The sequence below is a fragment of the Meriones unguiculatus genome, chromosome 11 (assembly GCF_030254825.1).
Source record: "Meriones unguiculatus strain TT.TT164.6M chromosome 11, Bangor_MerUng_6.1, whole genome shotgun sequence".
Classification (NCBI taxonomy): Eukaryota; Metazoa; Chordata; class Mammalia; order Rodentia; family Muridae; genus Meriones; species Meriones unguiculatus.
In genome coordinates, this window is record NC_083359.1 from 47024350 (window position 1) to 47047231 (window position 22882).

Consider the following 22882-nt stretch of genomic DNA (forward strand, 5'->3'; position numbering starts at 1 on the left):
CATACTGGAGAGGTTGTAGAGAAAGGGGAACCCTCCTCCACTGCTGGTGGAATGTAAACTTGTACAACCACTCTGGAAAGCAATCTGGTGCTTTCTCAGACAATTAGGAATAGTGCTTCCTCAAGATCCAGCCATACCACTCCTAGGCATATATTCAAAGAGGCTCAAGTACACAATAAGGACATTTGCTCAACCATGTTTGTAGCAGCTTTATCTGTAATAGCCAGAAGCTGGAAACATCCCAGATGCCCCTCAGTTGAAGAATGGATACAGAAATCATGGTACATCTACACAATGGAATATTACTCAGTAATTTAAAAAAAAAGGAAATCATTAAATTTACAGGTAAATGGTGGGAACTGGAAAAAAAATCATCTTGAGTGAGCTATCCCAGAAGCAGAAAGACACACAGGGTATATACTCACTCATAAGTAGCTATTAGACATATAATATAGGATAAACATACTAAAATCTGTACACCTAAGGAAGCTAATCCAGAAGAAGGACTCTGGCGAAGATGCTCAATCTCCATTCAGAAAGACAAAGAGGATGGACATTGGAGGAGGGAGAAAACAGGAATAGGACAGGAGCCTACCACAGGGGAACTCTGAAAGGCTCTACCCTGAAGGGTATTGAGGCAGATGTTGAGACTCATAACCAAACTTTGGGCAGAGTGCAGGGAATGTTATGAAAGAAGTGGGAGATAGTAAGACCTGGAGAGGACAGGAGCTCCACAAGGACAGTGACAGATCCTAAAAGTTTGGGCACAGGGGTCTTTTCTCAGACTGATACTCCAGCCAAGGACCACTCATGGAGATGACCTGGAACCCCTGCACAAAGGTAGTCTATGTCAGTTCAGTATCCAAGTGGGTTCCATAGTAATGGGGACAGGGACTGTCTCTGACAGGAACTGATTGGCCTGCTCTTTGATCACCTCCCCCTGAGGAGGGAGCAGCCTTACCAGGCCACAGAAGAAGACAATGCAGCCACTCCTGATGACACCTCATAAACTAGGATGAGAGGATAGGGGAGGAGGACCTCCCTTATCAGTGGACTAGGAAGATGGGTGGGGAAGAGGGAGGGTGGGATTGGGAGGGGAGGAGGAAGGGACGTACACGGGGGATACAAAGCCAATGAACTATAATTAATAAAAATAAAAATAATTAAATAATAAAAAATTTCAGAATAGCTTTTAAAAAATCTGTACAATAAAAGAACTTCAGGAGGTTATCACCATCCCTGATGTCAGGCTATACTACAGAGCAATAGTAATACAAACTGCATGGTATTGGCATAAAAACAGAAAGTTTGATCAATGGAATCGAATCAAAGCCCAGAAAGACAGACACCTGATTATTTTTACAAAGAAGCCAAAACCAAAAAAATGCAAGAAAGAAAGTATCTTCCACTCATGGGGCTCATCTAACTGGATGTCTACACGTAGAAGACCGCAAATAGACCGACATTAACCACCTTGCACAAAACTCCAGTTCAAGTGGATCCAAAAACCTCACCATAAAACTGGATACACTAAATATTATCAAAGAGATAGTGGGAAATTGCCTTGAACTCATTGGTACAGAGACAACATCCTGAACAGAACACAGAACAGTTAAGTCACTAAGATCAACAGTAAATGAGACTTCATGAAACTGAAAAGCAAGGCAAAGGACATTGTCAATAGGACAAAACAGCAATCTTCAGAATAAGAAAAGATCTTCCTCAACCCTACATCCAAAACAGGGATAATATCTAAAATAAATAAAGAACTCAAGAAATTAAACATTAAGAAACCAAATAACCCAATTTTAAAATGAGGTACAGAGCTAAAAAAAAAAAAAAAAAAAAGAATTATCAACAGAGGAATCTCTAATGGCTGAGAAGCACTTAAAGAAATGCTCAAAGTTCTTAGTCATCAGGGAATGCAAATCAAAATTTCTCTGAGTTTCCATCTTACACCCATCAGAATGTCCAAGACCAAAACCTCAGTGACAGCTCATGCTGATGAGGATGTGAAGAGAGGAACCCTCCTCCATTGCTGGTGGGTATGCAAACTTGTACAACCACTGTGAAATTAATCTGAGGTTTCTCAGAAAATTGGGAATACATCTACCTTAAGACCCAGATATAGCACTCCTGGGCAGATATCCAAAAGATGCTCCACTATACTGAAAGGACACTTTCTGAGCTATGTTCATAGCAGATTTATTCGTAATAGCTGGAAACTGGAAACAACCTGGATATCCTTCAACTGAAGAATGGATAAAGAAAAATATGATACATTTACACAATGGAATACTACTCAGCTATTAAAAACAAAAACAACATTCAATTTGCAGGCAAATGGATGTAACTAGAAAAAGATCATCCTGAGTGAGGTAACCCAGACCCAGAAAGACACTCATGGTATGTACTTGCTTATAAGTGGACCTTAGCTATATAGTACAAGATAACCACTGACCCAAAGAAGCCAAGGAGGGACCAAGGTTGAGGATGCTTGAATCTCACTCATAAGGGGAAATAAAATAGGCACCTGACATAAATGGAAGGAGGGAACTGGGAGGGAGAAGGGGTGGGGATCACGTATGGGAAAAGCAGGGTGGGGAGGGAGGACTTGGAAAGAGAATAGAAATCTGTGGGGGTCATCTCTGAGATAGCAGAGACTCCTTGGAGGCTACAAGGTTGACCCTAGCTCAGACTTCTAGCAGTGGGGAATATGGAGACTGAAATTGTCACTTCCTGTAGCCAGGTGGGACTTCTAGTGGAGAGAGGAGGACACCAACCCACCCGTAAAACCTTTGGCCCAAAATTTGTCTTACCTACAAGAAATGTAGGGATAAAGATGGAGCAGAGTTGAGGGAAAGAAAAACCAATGATTGGCCCAATTTGGGACCCAACTCATGGCAAGAGCCAACCTTGACACTATTAATGATTCTCTGCTCTGCTTGTAGACAGGTGCCTAGCATTACCGTGCTCTGAGAGGATTCATCCAGCAGCTGATGGAAACAGATGCAGAGAACCACAGCCAAACAATAGGCAGAGAATCCTGCTGAAGAGGAGGAGTAAGGAATGTAGAGCCAGAGGGACCAATGGCACCACAAGAAAACCTACAGAGTAAATTAACCTGGTCCCATGGTGGCTCCCAGAGACTGAACCACCAACCAAAGAGTGTTCACAGGTTAGACCTAGACATATCTGTAGCAGATGTGCAGCCTCCTAACAATGAGAGTAGAGGTTTTCTCTGACTGTTGCCTGCCTTTGGATCCCTTTCCACTACCTGGGCTGCCTTGTCCTGGGGGAGGATGTGCTTAGTTCTACTACAATTTCAGCTGTCAGGGCAGGTTGGTACCTCTTGTGGGCCTCCCCCTTCTCTGAGAAGGAGAGGAATGAATCGGGGGGGGGGGGCGGTGGCATGAGGGTGAAGAGGAAGAGAGGAGGGAGGAAGCTAGGATCAGGCTGTAAAGTGATCAGATAAACAAACTATGTCTCACAAGACAGGACATTTAAAGCCATCTCATCATGCTTAGAGATATGGTGAGGTTACCAGCTGCTGTGGTTTAGATGTAAAATGCATACAACAGGTTCATATATTTCAACCCTGGGTCCCTATCTGGTGGCACCATTCAAGAAGGTTGTGGGTCTTTTAGGAGGTGGAACTTTGCTGCATGACATGAGTAACTGCAGCAAGCCTGGAGGTATTAGAACCACGTTCAGCTTGTGACTCGCTCTCTGCTTCTTGTGAGTAGATGCAATGTGACCAGCCTCACAATCCTGCTACCGTGTTGGGCCTTGAGATTCTTATAGTGTGATATTTGATTGCAGCAGGGAGAAAAGCTGTAAAGACACCAGTTATGAAGTGGAGAAGGGCAGAAAGGAGGAAATACAATGCAGCCCCACATAGCCCATTTGGAAGTATGGATAAAAACTGTCCCAGTCCCATCAGACTGTAAACCCTATGAGAAGAGGGACTGATGTTAGCTTGCACGGCAGAGGAGAGGGATGCTAGTGGAAACCACAGGATTCTTCCTTTCCTAGAGACTTCTTCATTCCTCCACATGATACTGAGAACCAACATGTGAGTGGAGCCTGACTTGCTCTGCCATTACTGCTAATATCTTCTTTAATCCAAACCCCACAAGGAATGCTTCTACAATTTGGGATGTGAGGACCAGATGTCAGGACTTAGATTCTGTGTTGCTTAATTCTATTAACTTGACACAACCTAGAATCAACTGGAGAACTGTCTTGATCAGGTTGTCTTGTGGGTGTGCCTGTGCAGAGCTGTCTTGATTGTTAATTAAGCAGAAATATTCAGCCATTACGTGAGTAGTGCTATCTCATGAATAGAGCCCTGAGCTGGTCAAAGTCAAGAAAATGTGGGGGAGCATATGCAACCAGCCAGACAGGATGGCTTACCCTTTCTCTGCTCCTGATTGTGATGGGGCTAGCTGGCCAGGATGGACTATCCTCTCTGCTCCTGACAGTGATGGAGCTAGCTTCTTGTGCTCCTTCCCACCCCCCCAATGTTGGACTGTAATATGGAATTATGAGCCAAATAAGTCTTCCTCCTTTATATTGCTTTCGGTCATGGTGTTTTATCACAGAAACAGAAATGAAGCTAGAATATTATGGTTTGGATTTAAAATGCCCCAATCCCAAAACTCTTCCATTGAATGCTTGGATCCTGATGCACCTGTGTTATGAGATAGGGATTCTGGGGGGTGTTTGGATCATGAGAACTGTGATCCTAACAACAGCTCATCAATTCATTTATGGATTCATAAGTCAGTGGACTACTGGGTGACAATGGAAGATTTAAGAATGAGGCTTGTTGGAAGCAGTGGGTCACTGGAGACATGCCCTTGAAAGCTACATTGTCCTAACCCTCATTGCCACATTTTGGTCATCACAGGCTCAGCAGCTTCCCTCCACAATAAGCTTTCCTCCCAATACACTGCTCTACCAGGTTTAAAAGCAACTGGACAACAGAGGAAAACCTCAAAAACCCCAGGACAAAATAATCCTTTTCTCCTTTAAGTTACTTATTCTGGGTATTTTGTCATAGCAATGAAAAGCTGACTCACACAGCAGCCCAGTTATGTAAAGCTACGCAGCAAATGTCCTGAGCCTAGCCTACATTTGGGGTCACACAATTCTGAATCCTGAAGTACAAGGGGACTGGACTGGATATTTTAAGGGATTTGTTGACTTCATCCTGAGCCTTACCTTGTCAACCACAAGCTTTCCTGGGGTCTTACTTACCATCACCAACAAACTGGAGTAGAGCCAGGTCAATCTGCCTCTTCCAGGGTGAGCCCTTTTGGAGGGCGATTCCGTAGCCAGTGGTGGCAAAGATGTACCCACTCCCGATGGTCACCAGTTTGCAGCCTTCATCCCTCCCAGCCTTGTAATTCAAGACGGCTGCATCATAGATGAAAGCGTCCAACTTCCTGAAATGACAAGACAGCAGGGAGTCATGGGGTGGCCAGGTGCCATCTCAGGGCCCTGTTCTCCTGGCCAGCTCCAGCACCTCACACAGTGGGGATGGTGACTCATGCTTGCCCCAGCCCCTTGTCAGAAAAGAATCTATTTTTAATGAGGAGATAAAAGCCAGAACCTATTCTTTCCAACTTACAAGAGGCAGCTAAATTAAGACACGAAGAATCCATATACCCAAGTGAGTAAACAGGCTGGTTTTTTGTTTGCTAAGTGTTTGTCCTTAACACCTCCCAGCAGTGGGAAGCGGTGGCCTGTTTAAAAGGCTTGCCTCAGAACACCACGAACTGCTAAAGGACAGTAGAACTAGGTGATAGCATGCAAGTAGAAAAGAGGAATCAACCTGGAATGATGCCTTTTTGTTTTAAAGACTTACATAAATACAATTGCTGTTTATGTTACAAAATCATTACACAGTAACACTTAAAAACTCAAATCAAATATAAAGGTATTAAAATTATGTAAGTGATTAAGTAAGTGTTATAAATTCCGGAACCTAATCTGTAACTATGAGGTGACCTCTATTATATTGATGGATAATATTTTGAGGCTTGTATGTATACACACTCACTCACATGCATACACATATACAACAGGGTTAGGAAACGTTTTTATGTAAAAACATAATGAATAATTTATGTTTTGTGAGCTATATGTTTTTTGCTGAGGTGAGTTGTTATGGATTAATTATTCCTCCTTCCATAAGAATAATTAGTGTTGAAGTCCTACCCCTCAGTATGTGATATGTTTGGAAATACAGTCACTGTGGATATGACCAGTTAAGATGAGGTCATACAGGATATGGCCCTAATCCAATATAATTGGTGGTCTTATCAAAAGGGAGAATGTCAGTATACACACACACATACACACACACATTCAAATATGTACACACGCACATGTGGAAGATATGACTATGTGAATACTAGAATTACATAGCTAGGAGCCTGTGAACAATGAAATCCCTAAGACAGACTGTTCTTTCTCACTCTTAGAGGCAGCCCTGCCAACACCCTGGTACCAGACTTTGAGCCTCCATAACTATAGGCCAATACATTTCTGTTCTTTAAGTCTGTCAGTTCAGACTGCTTCATTAGGGAAGCCCTGAGCAACCACACAATTCATCAGACAATATAGCATAAACAAGCTCAGTTCTGTTCCAATGAAACAGCTTTGCAAGACCTGGCTGTTCATCCACTATAGTTTACACCAAATCACTTCACAGATTGCTCCCCCGATTTCACACATATAAGCATATTTCATATCAATAAAAAGTGTTTTCTTCTTTCCTGATCAGTTTACTTTTATTGCAATATTGAGGTGCTCCATAATTTTTTACATATGGGCATATGTTTGAAATCCTGATGCAGGTCAAAACTGGGATCACAATAATCAGTTCAGCAGTCCTGTGTGACACCTGCACACTCACCATTTCCCAATGCATCATTGCATCTTGTGAATGATGTGCTGGACCCAATCATTACCCATAACCCTATTAGTAAGTACATCCATAATTTCAAAAATCTGAAGTTAACTAAAAGCTCAGGAATGGATGTTTCCATTTTAAAACAGACAGGAGAACTACATCAGAGATTACTCAACCTCCTGCCACAGTCTCCACTTCATTGCCTTTCTCTAACAAGAAGATATAAAAACACTGAAGCAAAGAAAAATAAAAGTGGCAGGAGAGGATGTAGTGGCCTGTGTTCTGTCAGAGGCAGCTGCTGGAGGACTCCCTGTGGGAACACAACTATTTGCAAGCTTTATAGGTGTTTTTATCATTTCCGTTCTTCCCCTGGTTTTGTTTTGTTTTTTGTAACAATCACAGGTGAGGCAAAACTACAGGGCTTATCTAATATATAGAAAGACTCTGAAACTTTTATTCCAAATACTGGGTATTTATCTCCAACTGTGCTGAACAGGGATCAGAGCATGTAAGCAACAGCAGCATCAGGGAGAGAAAGCTGGATGTGGTCTGTGGTAAAGGCAAACCAGAGCTGCCTAGAAAAGTGGGTACAGCCTTTCTGGAAGGCCAGTGTACTGGAATGGTACGAATAGTGGGTGGAGAGCTAGAAAAGATGTGAGGTTGCATGAACTCACGGCAGTGGTGGCTTCTTATACAACCCTTGCATAATACTGGCCTGTCAGATTTCTATCGCGGAAGCGGGGAACTTAAAGTTCTCTGTAGTATATCAATGGCAAGTTGTCCCTAGGAAGGTGAGTTACCCCAACCCTTGTGAATGCAAGCAACCCTAACCAATTGCAGTGGGTAACAGAAAAAAAAAAACCATAAAAATAAGAGGGAAGAAAAAGGGGCTCACAAGGAAAAAGGAAGGGGATAAGGAAAGATAGTGGGGTATATAATTGAGTACAATGAAAGGCTGACTAAGAAAGATAATGGGGATATAATTAAATTAAGAATAATGAAAGAATAAATTAAAAATAAAGGAAAAAAGAAAAAGTTCAAAGCCATTCATAACATAGTGTCAGCATTACAGTAACTACAGTAACTAGAACAATTTGAGTCCTAGGCTGGGCTTGGATGAAGGCATGGCCTCAGGAACGGTAGAGCATATCTTTTGTTTTTGGATGGCAAGCTCCTCAGCTATGAAGTGATAAGGTCATATGCTCTGATAAGAATCTGACACATTTGAGGGCTCTGAAAGCCGAGAGCCACCTTCTGTGACTCTCAAAGAGGAGTCTGGCATGGGATACCGTATCTGTGCTATTTCTCCTCTTTGATGAAGCTGAGGTGCTTGCAATGTCAATACTTCACATACCACAGTTGCCATGGAGATTCTGAGAACCTTGGTTTTATAAAGACTTTGTGAGTCTCAGTAAACTCAAGTCCTCAAGAAATAACCATAAACACACATCTACAGACATAGATGTATGCAGACTAGTCCAGCCTTCCACCGTCTATTGCTATCCCTGGAATCTGGCTTGTTATCACTGCACACAAACCCTTCCAAAACACTGTTGGGATGGAAATTTAAAGATAAGCCTGGCAATTGTGCAAGAGTTGTCCAACAGCAGATTCAATTGGTATTGTTAGGAACAGGCACAAAATTCTGCAAATTGGTACCATATTTCATGACAAATGTTTTTGCTGAGCAGCAGCCAAATGAAAGAAAGGAAAAACGGAGGAGACAGTTCATGGCAGAGACATGAGTGGTCCTGACAAAAGCATTTGCACACAGGTTGGAGGGGCCAAAGGACTGTGGCTGCAGGGAGCCATGGGTGGGAACCTGTTCTTTTTCACCCAACTCTCTTGTCCCTGGGGCCACAACAGAACATAAGCGGTGTTAGCATGTGAAACTAAGGCTGCAAGTTCAAAACAATGTCCTTAAGCTAGGGGAGTTGGCTCAGTGGGTAAGAACACTTTCCTTTCAAATGTAGGGACCCAAGTTCAAATTTCCAATACTAGCCAGGTATGTCTACTCATGTAATTATAACTCCACTACTGTTAAGGGAAGAGACAAGAGGAAGGCTGGGGCCTGTTAGCTGCCCAATTAGCTCCAGGCTCAGAGGAACATGTTGTCTCAAGGGAATAAGGCAGAGAGTAATAAAGAAGGACACACAAATGTCCTCTGTACACACACAGCACACATGCAAACACCACACACATATACCATTCATAGATACCACACACATTTTCTCTTGTATACAACAAAAACCACAACAACAAACCCAGGGCCATTGTTTGCACATGGCATTTGGCATGCATCAACCTCACTGAAACGTCACAATTGCTCAGGAGACAATGCCATTCCTGCTGTTTTCTATTCTGTCTAGAGGCAGACAAGCTTCCGGAAAGCTAAGGCAGCGTTGGGTGCAGCAGTCGGATCCTGTATTCTGCACCATAGCAAACCATCCACGGGGGCTTTGTGCAGCACTGCAAACGTCTTGTTTCTTCAGTCTTCTGTGGGTAGCAGCTTTTGAATGACATAATTGTATGTATGTAGCCAGCCAACAAAGTGAGTTTATCATTTCACTGAGCTGTACTGATTTAGATACTAATAAAAATGGCCGGATGTAGCTGAAAGCCACAAGAAGGAACAATGCCCATTGAGTATCGTGTCATGGGCAAAGGGAAGGCCAGCATAACCAGACTCTGGGATCTCCTTGCTAACATTCCAAAAAGTTTTATTCTTTATCTGCTTCCAATTGAAAACAGTGGTGTTGTTAAAAAGGAAAGAAATTAAATTGCCAATGTGCTAGGAAGCCATCTTTGTAAGCCGAGGCGTTGGGTGCTGCACCTATGTTTCTGAGGTTCAATTTTTATTTCATTCTGGGTTGGGTTGGGTTTTTTCTTGCTGCAATAGGAGCTGACAGGATCTGCCCTCAGAGGGCTGTTGGGAACCAAGTGGTGTTGTGTAACTGAAGTGCACGCTCTGGCTGGCTTTCAGCAAATGCTTAAAATGCATAAATGCATTCAGTTGAATTCGGTTTACGCTTAAAGGCCCCACAAATTTTATGCACCCACTGTAATAAGTCCAGTTCCAAATACTTTGCCTGCATTGCCTTCCTTTATTTATTCCCAGTATTATATTCCTACTTATGTCTAAATAGACACTTTTTTGAAAGTGTGCCTGGATGAGCACGCTCTTCTGGTGCCTGTGTTGCTAACTGGCTAGGGAAGCTGGGGCACTGAGCACAAATTTAACTGAAAACCATCACCCGGTCTCGTAGTGATTAAGAGGAAGGACCTACCTAAAGGAGTCTGATTTGGCCACAAACACTTGCGGACTTTGAGCTGTGAATCCTGGAGACAAAAGTGGTGACACAGAAGGGTAACTGGCAGTGCTGAGCTCTGACCAGCTCACAGAAGATGCCATCCCAAAGGGGACTCCTTTCTTCATAACTGAGCGTTCATGGGCAGCGTAGGCCTCCCCGGTGAGGGAACCAGTTCCTGGTGTTCTCTACATCTTCAGGAGGGAATCACCACCCCTCACCTTCCCAACTAAGTGCTTCTCCCACTGGGCAGGTTCTGCCTGGGGTGAGGACAGAGTCCTATCTGGAACTCCTAGGCCAACACTACCTATTTTTATGAGCTTCACCCTTTTGTAGATGAAAGTACACTCTTGCTTTTCAGCATAAAAGGCTGGAACCCCAAACAACACCCTCACACACACTAGACATCTCAGAATCTGTGTAGATGCCATCACTCTCTATGTAACCAGCTCTTCTCAAGGAATACAAATGATTAGAAACGATGGCAATTCAGAAAGAGAGGTGGATATCAGACCTGTACATTTGCAAGGAGTTCAAGTGAGGTGGGAGCTCATAGGAGCCTCCTGCTACCTGAACCTGCTCACTTCCTGCCAGGACTTTTGACTGCTCTGGAGAGCTCTACAGCCTTCTCAGGCATGTAGATGTGACCTCATCACTTTGTGGGCCCACCATGCTTTTATCTATACAGTGCCCTTGAAAGACTTCTCTTAGCCCCAAACCATTTGTTAGAGAATCCGATTTTCCATACTGGAGTGAAGACTGTTCCATGTCATTGAGGAGGCATGGGTCCTTTCTGGGAATGGGGTTTGTGTTGCCAGGCAGGCTGACATTCCTAATCAAAAGCTTCCGGTTTTAGCTCACATTTTATGCATGTTTTCAGATGCTCTCTGGGGGTCTCAGCACATTTAAAGGCTAATTATACAGTTAAAGTTAATTATTCATTCATTAACATTCAAGGAGCCTTTAACAAGACAGTGGCTTGTTCTGATGAATTAATAAAATGAGAGAGAGAGAGAGAAAGAGAGAGAGAGAGAGAGAGAGAGAGAGTGTATGTGTATTTGGAGGACTAGTCTCAAGTGTTATGAAAACAAAAATGTCTTTTTGATGATAACCGAATGCATTTTTTTGTTTTTTTTAGGTTGTATCAAAGCTTTGCTAGGAAAATAAAAAGAACAGCACGTCAGGGCTGGGGAGATGGCTCAGAGGGTAAAACGTTTGTTTTACAGACTTGAGGACCTGAGTTCAAACTCCCAGAAAAGATGTGAAATCTGGACACAGTACTCATGTCTACAACTCCAGTGTTCCTACATCAAGATGGTAGGCAGAGACAGAAAAACACCTCTAGATGTTCATGGGCCAGATAGCCTGATGTATGCAATGGCATACAAATCAACACACACCCCCCACCATCATTACCATCACACCACCACACCACATCCCAACAGCCTAGGCAACACATGTGGGCAAGTATGGAACACTGCACACCACTCACATCCTTCTTCACCACTCTGGAGAGGAGGCCTCTCTGAGCTTTGGTTCTCCTTTCTATAAGATGGACAAGTGACCCTTTCCCTGCAGTGTTGGATGCTGGATGTGTAAAATAGAAAAAAAAAAGTATGTTGTAATTGCAGATTCTGATGAAAGTGGGGCATTGGAAAGGTTAACACTGAATAAGAAGAAAAGAGAAGGTTCATGGATGTAAGCATGAGACACCAAACTGTTGGTGGAGAGCACTTGTGGTCCCCAGAAGGTCCTACTGAGGCTTGACAACCTTTGTGCATGTTTACTAAGAGACAGCGAGCCTATATCCGCCCTCAACTAAGCTTGTCTACAGCTGGCTTCAAGAAAGTAACTTGGCTCACATCTTTCCAAACATTCATTTTTCCTATACTGATTGATTCATTGAGTGGTGTGTGTGTGTGTGTGTGTGTGTGTGTGTGTGTGTGTGTGTGTGTGTAAGGGCCTGTTGAAGACAGAAATGGGATTTGCATCTGGATCTGGAGTTACTGGCAGTTATGAGCCACTACTCAACATGGTTGCTAGGAATGGATCTCCCATCGTCCAGAAGAGTGTCAAGCATTCTTAATTACCACGTTATCTTTCCAGCTCTAGGCTCACATTTTTGACTCTGAGTTTGTGAATGCAAACATTGATATCAGAACTGTACTGACATTGATTAATTTTACTGTAAATTCCATTAAGATGATTTAACTCCTAGATCAATATTGTTCATGGCATAGTTAAATGGCACCCCCACACATGCCTTTTGTTTTGGAAACTGTTTTCACTGGAGTCAATTCTTCGTAAATTTTTATAAAGATTTGATTCGTTGATCAACATTTAGAGCACAACAAATTCAACTAATTTATGATTCCTGCCATTTGGGATTTTTCTTTTGCAGTTATTATTCCCACCAAGTCTAATTCTCCTGAGTCAAGATTGTGTAGAAATACAATATTAGCCAAGAAGATTCCAGTCATCTATGAATTCTTAATCAATAACAAATTTCATCTTGTGTGCTTTTAGCTGTTGTTGGTTTAATTTATATTGACTTATTTCTACCAAGAACATGCACTGTGAGTTGGAAACAAAAATACTCATAGTTAATACTTATTTTCACTGTGAAGATTCTGAGCAAATTTGTAAGACGGGCAAAAATGGTAAAGAAGTGGGAAGGATTTGAGAGAGGAAGATGAGGAAGAACATATACCAAGAGAAACAGGAAAACAGAGAGATGGGAGAGAGGCAAGACAGAGAAAATCAGGAGAGAAGGAAAAAAAAAAAAGAAAAATTCAAGCACCCAGAGAAATAAAGTAGGGTGGAGATAAATAGTAAGATTCCAGGAGACAGACAGAAAAGAAAGGCAATAGGATAGGGAGGGGAAAGAGAAATATTGGGAGCCAGGCAACAAGGGGGCTGTGCTCCTGGTCCTCAGACTCAGAGAGACTGAAATAATAGGTCTCTGCTTTTGTTCTATTGAATTTACTAATGGACCCAAATTGATTGCATCCAAAGAGTGGTGATACCATAGAATAATGTTGGGGTTTTCTAAGAAGAAAACTGAAGCTCAGAATTCTCCATTCAAGAACTTGTATAGAGCTCATGTTTCCAGATCCGCCCACAGCAGGGCACTGTAAGTGCCTGCACTGAGTCAGTGTTGGGCTTCCCACGTGGAGGAACAGGGTTGGTCACAAGCTGTGGGAAACTGTGCAAGTCTGTGTGCCTCACAAAGCCTTGGTTTCCCCCTCTTAACAAAAGAAATTTGTGGTCCCTCCTGTATGTTTCTAGCAGGGTGAGAGAAAAGTGAATAGAACTTCGTGTGGAGGACGACACACTACCCCAATGCCCTGCTTTCTCCTCACCAGATCTCATGTTCTGGTGTGGGAGAAGCATCATTCCTTTCCAAAGGCCAGTCTCACAAGGAGTTCCTTGTTACACATCTCAATGGTTGAAATTGGAGCTCACGGTTCTGATGCCAAAAAACAAATTTCCTTGTTCAGACTTCATGCCAGATGCCCTTGGCCTGATCTTCCAATAATTTCCACTCTCAATACTATGGAGAAAACAAGCTTTACATAGCATTTTTGTTTTAAAAAAATTTTTAGATGTATTTATTTTACTTTGTGTGTATGATTGTTTTCACATACATATATATGTGTACACCACATGCATTTCTGGTATCTATAGAAGTCAGAAGAGGGCATCAATCCCCTGGGACTGGAGATAGGGATGGTTGTGAGCCATCCTGGGTGCTGGGGACTGAACCCAGGTCTTCTCCAAGAGTAACAACTGCTCTTAATTGCTGAGGTATCTCCCCAGATCCTGAATAGCATGTCTTACAAAGACATAATTTATTTATTTTATGTGCATTCCTGCATGTTTTCTGTGTACCATGTGAGGGTCAGGTGGCCACAGAGGCTGCGAGAGGGAGTCAGATGCCCTGGAATTGGAGTTACAGGCAGTTGTGAGCCACCACCTGGATGCTGGAACCAAATCAGGCCCTCTGAAAGAACAGCAATGCTCTTAACTGCTGAGCCATCTTTCTAGCCCCCCCATCAGCATTTTACAAGTGGGAATGGTAGTCTGAGAGATGAACTAACTTGTGTAAGGCCTCCAATCTGAGTTTTAGAAGAGAGGACATTTGAGTCTAGGAAACTAAATCACAGAAACCTTATCACAATGTAGAAGAGATGAGATAAGATGTTGTCAGATCCCAGGACTAAGACTTAAGACATCTGTACATCCAGCATAAAAGAAAGAAAGAACATAAATCAGTCACATTCTAGAATGGAATGCTAGGAGCTTCCCTAAGTCACAGTATTGAATTCTCCAAGGAATTACATGTCATGAGATCTCACAGCTGTGGGGAATAGGCTCAAGCAGTTATTTAATTTGTCAAAAGGAACATAGCAATACACCATCTAGAACCAGGGTGTGAAACTGGGTCTTTCTCACCCCTAACTCCATAATCTAGCAGGAAGCCACTCAGAAAGGAGATGAATTAACAAATCAGTCAGTTGATCACAGAAGACTAAAGTTTCAAGAACCTAGGAATATTTGGTGGAGGAATTCTATTTGCACTCATTTGCAGAAAAGGACTTGCAGAAGGGAGAGGAGGACTCCTATCATAGCCCTAAGATGACCAGAAAATCTCCAGCAGGGAGAAATGCTTGAGTAAACTCTGATGCATGAACATGAGGGGTTTTCCAGCAGCACAGGAGGATGAGGGTAAAAACACCTGCAGACTCAGAAGCCTATCAAAACACAGTCATTGAAAATCTTGACCTACTATGTACAGTTGGATAGCATCTCCAGAAATAAATTTTGCAATTACAGGTGAATACATAAATAGATGCAAATGTATATATCAAAAGTCTAAGAGTAATGGACTATACATCAAATCAATGATTATCCAGTCAGACGTGGTTTGATGTTGTTACATGGTCAATGGGATATTTATTCATATCTGGTTATCTTTTTATTTTCACTCTGAGAATATGGTTTATAATGAGAAGCAGAGAGCATGATGATCCAGAGCAATGCTCCTCATCTCTAAAGTTCACTGGTTCGGTGCTTGAGCCAATGACTTAAGCAGCTATTCTCTGTCTGTACAGCAGACATGCTTATCGGCAAACTCAACAGGTGGCTGTGAAGAATCCATGGGGAGTGAGAGCGAAAGTCTGTGTTAGATTCTGGCAAGACTTGAGAGCCACCCAAGTAACTACAAGTGAGAGGAGAGGCACAGGAAACCAACCAGCACAATTGCCACCCAAGGGTGGGGTTCTCTCACAAGCTTAAACACTAGACTCGTGTGCATTGTGCCTCCCTGTAGAATACAACCTCATTCCCACAGTGCATCGGCAGATGGAACCTGGAGCAATGTGCACCGCCAGACACCCAAGGATATACTTCCCTGTAAGTGCCAACACCAGAAACCTGCCAGGAAGTAGTACTGAAAGAACCCTATTGTGGTTCTGGTGAATTTCATAGGATAAACAGTATCAGTAGGTGATAACCTGGGTCTTTGAAGATGTTATTAGTTGAGGATAAAAAATTAAACAGAGTATATAATGGACCTTAAGTCAAATGGCCTCATCTTTATAAGAAGAAAAGATACATAGGAAAAGAGGGCCATGTGGAGATGAAACAAGTAAGAGAGGGGCAGCTTCAAGCCAAGGGAACCTGGAGGCACCCAAAGCAGGTGCCAGAAGAGGTGAGGAAGTATTCTCCACTTGAGATCCTGGAAGGGACATGCTCGCACTGGCACCTCCACTTTGGACTTCTGGTCCCTAGAACCAAGAGAACACATTTCTAACTGGGAAAGCCAGCATTCTGTGACACGAGCTTATGGGTATCCTCCGGCATCAACGCAGTAAGAGAAAATGTCACCTCTCTGCTGGCTGCAAAATCATCATCGTCCTGTGTTTGCCTCTCAAGCACTGAGATGATAAGCCAGTGTTTAGATCCAGGTGTGTGCCACAGTGCCTAGCCCCCACCTGCAAGTCTCCACAGGAGGAAGATGGTGGGGCTTGTCTGAGTTTGCAGTTGGACCAAGGGCTCCTGGTAAAATGAAGATGAAGTCTCGCAATGTGTGTCAGATGATTTTGTGGCCTGAGCCAGCTCCACTCATGAAAGACTCACTTTTCCCAAGGCTGATGAGACAAGATACTGGTAAAAGACCATACAAGGTTGACGCTTGGTGCTGTGATCATTGTTTTAGTAGCTGATGAGTGCAGGCTTGTTTGTAATTTTAGCTGTTGGAAGAAAGGAGCTTGTTACTAAGACACAGATGGACAAGAACACGGATTCTCTGCTCCTAATCCTACACCTTGTACCAAGCAGGTTTGAGCTGTCTCGGCACCTTCTCAAGTCATAAAGGGGGATAGCCCGCCATGGGCAGCCTCTGAAAGCTGGCTCTGCCTCCTGCAGATCCTTGAGCAGGCTGCTGCCTATTCCCAAGCCTCAGTTCCTCCTGAAAAGTAGAGAGGTTGCACATCCAGCAGAATTGAAAGAGAAAGAAACAACCACAGATTTGAAGCTCCAACGTGGGCTCAGCAAATACTGACAGGAAACATGCCCAGAGAATATGGAATCTGGGCTGAGACAAGGGCTCAGTCAGTAAAAATCCTGACTTGTAAGCAAGAGGACCTGAGTTCATCCTCAGAACCCACCATCCTTATACTTCCAGTGCTGAAGAATCAGAGACATGCAGGCAGACAGTCTACCTGCATTGGCGATTTCTATGCCAGTGAGAGAACTTATCTCAAAAGACAAAGTGGTCAGGGTTCTGAAGAAGCTTCAAAGAAGTTTAGAGACATGTTAAAATGAAAACACCTACAAAGTTTGCACAAGTTCCACACAGCAACGGGCAATTAGAGACACCAGGCTGAGCACTGTCACAGAGATGACCACGTTCGTTACTGTATTTAAGTTGTGACTCAAAGCATTGTCTCTGGAGCATCACTCTATGCCTGTGCCTTCTGTTTCAGGACAGAAGATGGAAATGATGACAGTCACAGTCACACAGAATGGACGCAAGGTTTAAGTAAGATTGTGCTGACCAAGCCCCCCAAGCAGGACCTGCTGAAGGTTAACACCCAATAAATGTTATCCGCTGGTGAGAAATACCTCACTTAGTTACCAAAACAATTCAAAATGTAATAAAATGAGCCTCAGATGGGTGAATAAAGCAATTTGAGTTAAGCACATTCAGATGTGAAACAGTATTAAAGGCTTCAGGGAAAGCCAGGAAACAGATATCTACACTACACACTCTCATAATTGCTCAAGGAGAATCTCAAACTGAACTGTGAATGTTCAAGTCATAGCCCAAGCATAAAGCCAACCATTATTAGTTGCAAGACACATGTTTTCCACAGACAAAAGTTTGGCTTAAATGAAAACAAAACAAATAAAGACTGTTAATGGAACAGAACCTGAGAGGTGACACAAACAACATTCTCAGCAGACTGCCTTGCAAGAGGGCTGCCAGAAAGCTCTTCAAGTGTACCCATCTCACTTCTGCGTGCATGTGTGTGTGTGTGTGTGTGTGTGTGTGTGTGTGTGTGTCTGTGTGTGTCTGTGTGTGTGTGTGTGTGTGTGTGTGTGTGTGTGTGTGTGTGTGTAGATGTCAATGGAGCCAGAGAACAGCCTCAGAAATTCTACCCACCACCTTTCTTTGGTCTGGGCTCATCAGACTTAATGAGGTTAGGTAGGCTGTCCAGCCAGTGACCCTCAGGGGTTCTCCTATCTCCACCTCCCCAGTGCATACCACTATGCTCAGCTTTGTATATGAGTTCTGGGGATGAACTCAGGTCCTGTACTTACAGGGCAAGCACTGAACTGACTGAGCTGTCTCCTCAGCCCAAAGTAAACATTTTTATGCATTTCCATTTAGTCTCCTTTCTTCCTCTTCTTCTCCCTCTGTCTCAATCTCTGAGTTTACAGAATTGTGAATGTACTTCATTCAATGTCTCCCCCACCTCCAGTTTTCCTATTTTTAACACCTTTTATGGAGGGCCTTGAAAATCTTTTAATATTGTTTTTGATGGAGTTTAACAGGAAGTCATTCCAAGGACAAAAAGAAGAAAGATGTCTCTGCTTTCTTGAGTTTTTATTAAGAAAAAAAAAAAAAAAAAAACCTAACCGTATGATGTGGTAGCAATTATTTTTGAGCTGTATTTGCAGCGTGGGGGTGGATCTCCGAAACCAGGTCAGTGTCGATCTGCTTTTCTCTGGAGATGACGCGATCCCATTTAGAACAGCTCGCTGAGCACTGATGTCTACGCCCGCTTTCGAACTCAGCAGCTGAAAATGAACCACGCGTGCTTGATTCTGTCTGACTGATGAAATTTAGCAAATAAGCCTCGCTCAGATGGTATCCTTGAAAGAACTTGCTCGACATAGCAACCATCATGACACACCCACATCTACCTTTCCCTCTGCCGTTCCTACATTGCTGGACCAGTTTCTTTAGAGAACAGAAATAAGGGTGCTGTGTTTTATCAACTCTCAGGTCATCTCACATTAAGTTACATAAGACATACATATTATATAGGACCATACAACTCCACTTTCTAATCCTTTCTTGGACTCTAATTCTAGCCGTCCAACTCTCTAGGCAGCATTGCCAAGTGGGAGGCGAGCCTGAGCCCTATGCTCGATAATTCTACAATACAGTGATTTTGCTAAATAGCCTGGTGTGCCATCTGTTCATCTTGCCGATCTTCATGTTCCTTATATTTTGAAGAGAATAAAATGGTACCTAGCTCAGAGAGTGCTGCAGACTGAGTAAGGACATGTATGCCATTCACCTGGGGCTGCTGCTCACAAACTGGAGCATCTTAGGGGGGGCGCAGATGACATGAGGTGATAGTATTGGCCAAAGGTACTTCCAATTTAATGTATCCAGACCTAAAGTAACATTCCCCCACATCTCCAGTCACCCTGCACTCTCCTGCTAAATGCCTCCTCCTCTTCCTCTTCCTGTCTCTCTGGGAATAATGAGAGCTCTATCTTTTGATATTTAAGAGATTTACATCTAAAAGCCTGAGTACCATGGATATCTGAATCACTAACCCAGTTAAAAATATATGCTGCCCTGAACGCCATAGACTTTGAAAACCTGTGCCAAAGACTAAAAATGATCAGTGTTTGCTTTGCTGTGAAGATGCTTTGCCCTTGCAAAGACATGGGATCACAGCTTAGTTTTTTACGGACATACCATGAAGAATGAGGGTTAGAGAGATTCTCGGTGTGTGCTGAACAAGCAATGGATCTGGGTTCAATCCTCAGCACTCAAGTAAAAAGTTCAGTGGTGGTGTATCCTTGTAACCCCAGAGCTGAAGAGGCTGAGGCAGGGGAGTCTCTGAAGCTCAAAGGCTTGCTAGCTCAGTTAAATCAGCTATGCCCAAAGTCCAAGTGAGAGACCAGGCCTGAAACAAGAGAAGGATGGTACCTGAGGAGAAGGGTGCTCTAGGACATTCTTGGGCTCCACATGGAAGTGTATACACATGTGCCTTACACACTCATGAACAGGGAGATACAATCACACACACATACACACAGAAACACACACACAGAGAGAGAGAGAGACAGAGGAAGAGAGAGAGATCAACCTGAGCTTTGTAGATCATGTTCAGGAAATAGATGAAATTTCTTAATGATTGAAGATATTACCAACATAACTAAAATGTAAAATTTAGCTCAGAAAATGAAAGAGCATATTTTCAAATCATATGTGTGGTAAGAAGGTTAATATATTAATATACAAAAGATATTAAGAACCCCTAAAACTCAATAACAAAAACACAGAAAACGTGAGCAAGTGGCTTTTCAGAGAAGGTATACAAATGGTCAATAATAAGTACACAGCTTAACATCACTAATTATCATAAACAGCCAATAAAATAGCCACTGACAAGGAACAAACCAGCACCAGAAAGAAAGAAGGGACGCTGGGACTCAAGTATAAAACACTGTAACAACATACAAAAAAAAGGTGGGGGGAGAGAATAGATCCTCAAACATTTAAAAATAGAATTACTTTTTTAAAAAACAATTTTAAAACAATTTTGAGGTTATAATAGAATTACATCATTTCCCCTTACTTTTCCTCCCTCTAAATCCTCCTGTTTACACTCCCATCATTTTCAAATTCATGGTCTATTTTTCTTTAATTGTTTTTTGTTGCACACACACCCTCTTTAATATAAAGACAAACTTCATGGTACAGTAACCCTACTTCTGTAGATGTACCAAAATAACTCATTTCAGGGACTCAAAGAGACATTTGCATACCTATGTTCATTATCCAGACCAGCTGAAAGGTAGGAGCAGTAACATGTCTATGAACAGATGAAGAGATGAGAACCATATATCTATACAAACAATATTATTTAGCCTTTAAAAGGAAATAAATAAATATAATATAAATGGACCTTGAGGACATTATGCTAAGTGAAATAATATATGCACATACATACATACCCACATATACACAAATATTGTTCAATTATATTTAAATAAGGGACTTGGGGTGGTCAAATCATAAAGATAAAAACTACGATGGTAGTTACCAGGGTCATAGGAGGGAGAATAGATTTTATGGTTGAGGGATATCAAGTCTGATGCTTAGAAGGTAAAGTGTTTGGGGAATAGATGGTTTTCTAAGTGGGCTTTACCTGTCAACTTGAGACAACACAGAATTACCTGAGAAGGGAGTTCCAGTCAAGGGCTTGTCTAGATAAAGACTATCCTGGGAGCTTGTCTAAGAGGCCTGCCTTAACTGTTAATATATGTAGCAGGGCTGAGCCCACTGTGGGCAGCACCATTCTCTGGGAAGGTGGCTCCACTCTGTATAAGAAAGTAGGCTGAGCATAAGCCAGGCAGTGAACCAGTGAGCAACATTTATCTATGACTTGTGCTTCCAATTCCTGCCCTGACCTTCTTCAGTGATGGATTGTAACCTGAAAGTGTGAGCCAAATAAACCTTTTATTCCTCTAAGGCCCTTTAGGTCAGAGTGTTTAATCACAGCAAAAGAATGAAACTAGAACAGGTGGTCAGAATACTTGTACCATGTGTTGAATGCTTTTGATATCACAGACCGTCTACACTGAACATAACTCGGATGGAAATTTTTATGGTAATTGTTATTTTATCACCATCAAAAAATAATAAAAGACAATTTTCCCTTTAAAATAACTCTTCACTTTGCTGCATATGTAGAAAGACAAAGAGATCTATTTGTCTGTGGTGTTGGGCTGGGGAAAAAAATCAAATAGGAAAGTGGAGAATGGGGTATGAGGGCTGAAGAGTTAAGCTTCTCAGGAAATGGGATATGTGACTACAATGCTTCATATATCCATGGATAGAAATCTCTTAATGAAATACATAGCTTTGCAGGGACAATGTATGCTAATAAAAATCTTAAATAAAAGAAGGGGAGGGGAAAAAAGTTAGACTTTTACATCAATGTCCAAACAACTGCACATTAAAATCAACTGAAATAAAAAACACCAATTATCCTTCTAATTCTTAAACTACTAGCTCTCTGGAGTCCATGTTTCACTTACATCTAGTATACCAGCTTTGCCCCCTTGCCAACACTTGGTGAAGAACACAGCATTTATAAGTCTAGATGTCTCTATCCTATTCAGCTTCTGTCCTCTCTTCTAGAACGGATGCTCTCTAAATCTAATTAGCCTATATCACACAAAGAGTTTATTCCCAGGCCCTTCTCATGGGGATTCTGCTTCACCTGGCTTTGTAGGGCTCCTTTTATTTTACCCCTGCTGATTTAGGGCACTGTGATGCCTAGTTCTGATCATCAACATGATGATACCAAGGATTCACGTACCAAGGTTTGTGAGGCACAACGCTGGGCAGACACACCTAGAGCACCAGGACTCAACCCTTATCATGGTTTGAACAGGCTATTAGAAGAGGGTGAAACTACAGAAAGACAGGCTTGGCTGGAGGAAGTATGTCATTTTTTTCCTGTTTTGACTCTAGTCTGCTTCCTGTCTCTCAGGATGTGGGTAGCTCAAACTTCCATGAGGAAGTGCAAGCTTTGAAATTCTAGCTAAAACAATTCTTGAATCCCCATATTGTTTCTGTAGGTATCTGGTCATATGATCATAAAACAAACATAAACTGATCATAAAACAAACACTGACCTATAAACCTGGGTCACTAACAGCTCCTTCTCCATAGCCCATCTCTGAAAATCTTACTGATCTCAGTAAGTTTACACATCAAATCCTATTTATTCTGTGGCTTAGTTGATAATATCTTTAGTTTCATTTATTACAAATTCAAATATACAGAGAAACATATTTTTAAAGTCTTTCTCCCATTTTGCTTTTCTTCCAGCCTTGATTCATTCTAAAGATAAGCATTTGGTTTGTCTACTGCTTGTAAAACTGTCTCAATTCAATGTGTTTATGACTTCTTTAAAGTAACTGTTCTGAAATGTCTCAGAACCACCAGTACCTGGGGGCGGGGGGGAAGCTCATCAAGAAGATGAGATAACAGAAAGCCCACACAAGGCCCAAGAATCTGCATCTTAACAAATTTTCATGTGATTCCTGTAGCTTTAGTTCATTCCGCAAGGCCTGGAAACACTAAGAGTTAGAATTCTTTTTCTTAATC

At 42.3% G+C, this 22882-nt stretch overlaps 1 protein-coding gene across 2 annotated transcripts in view; it reads right to left on the reverse strand.

Moving 5' to 3' along the window:
- The window catches only part of Grin2a (glutamate ionotropic receptor NMDA type subunit 2A), a 420942-nt gene that overhangs the window by 45423 nt on the left and 352637 nt on the right, over positions 1-22882 (reverse strand). For both annotated transcript variants that reach the window (XM_060364161.1, XM_060364162.1), the window contains exon 11: positions 5263-5450. In XM_060364161.1, the coding sequence (XP_060220144.1) occupies positions 5263-5450 (188 nt within the window). The remainder of the gene's footprint in view (positions 1-5262; positions 5451-22882) is intronic.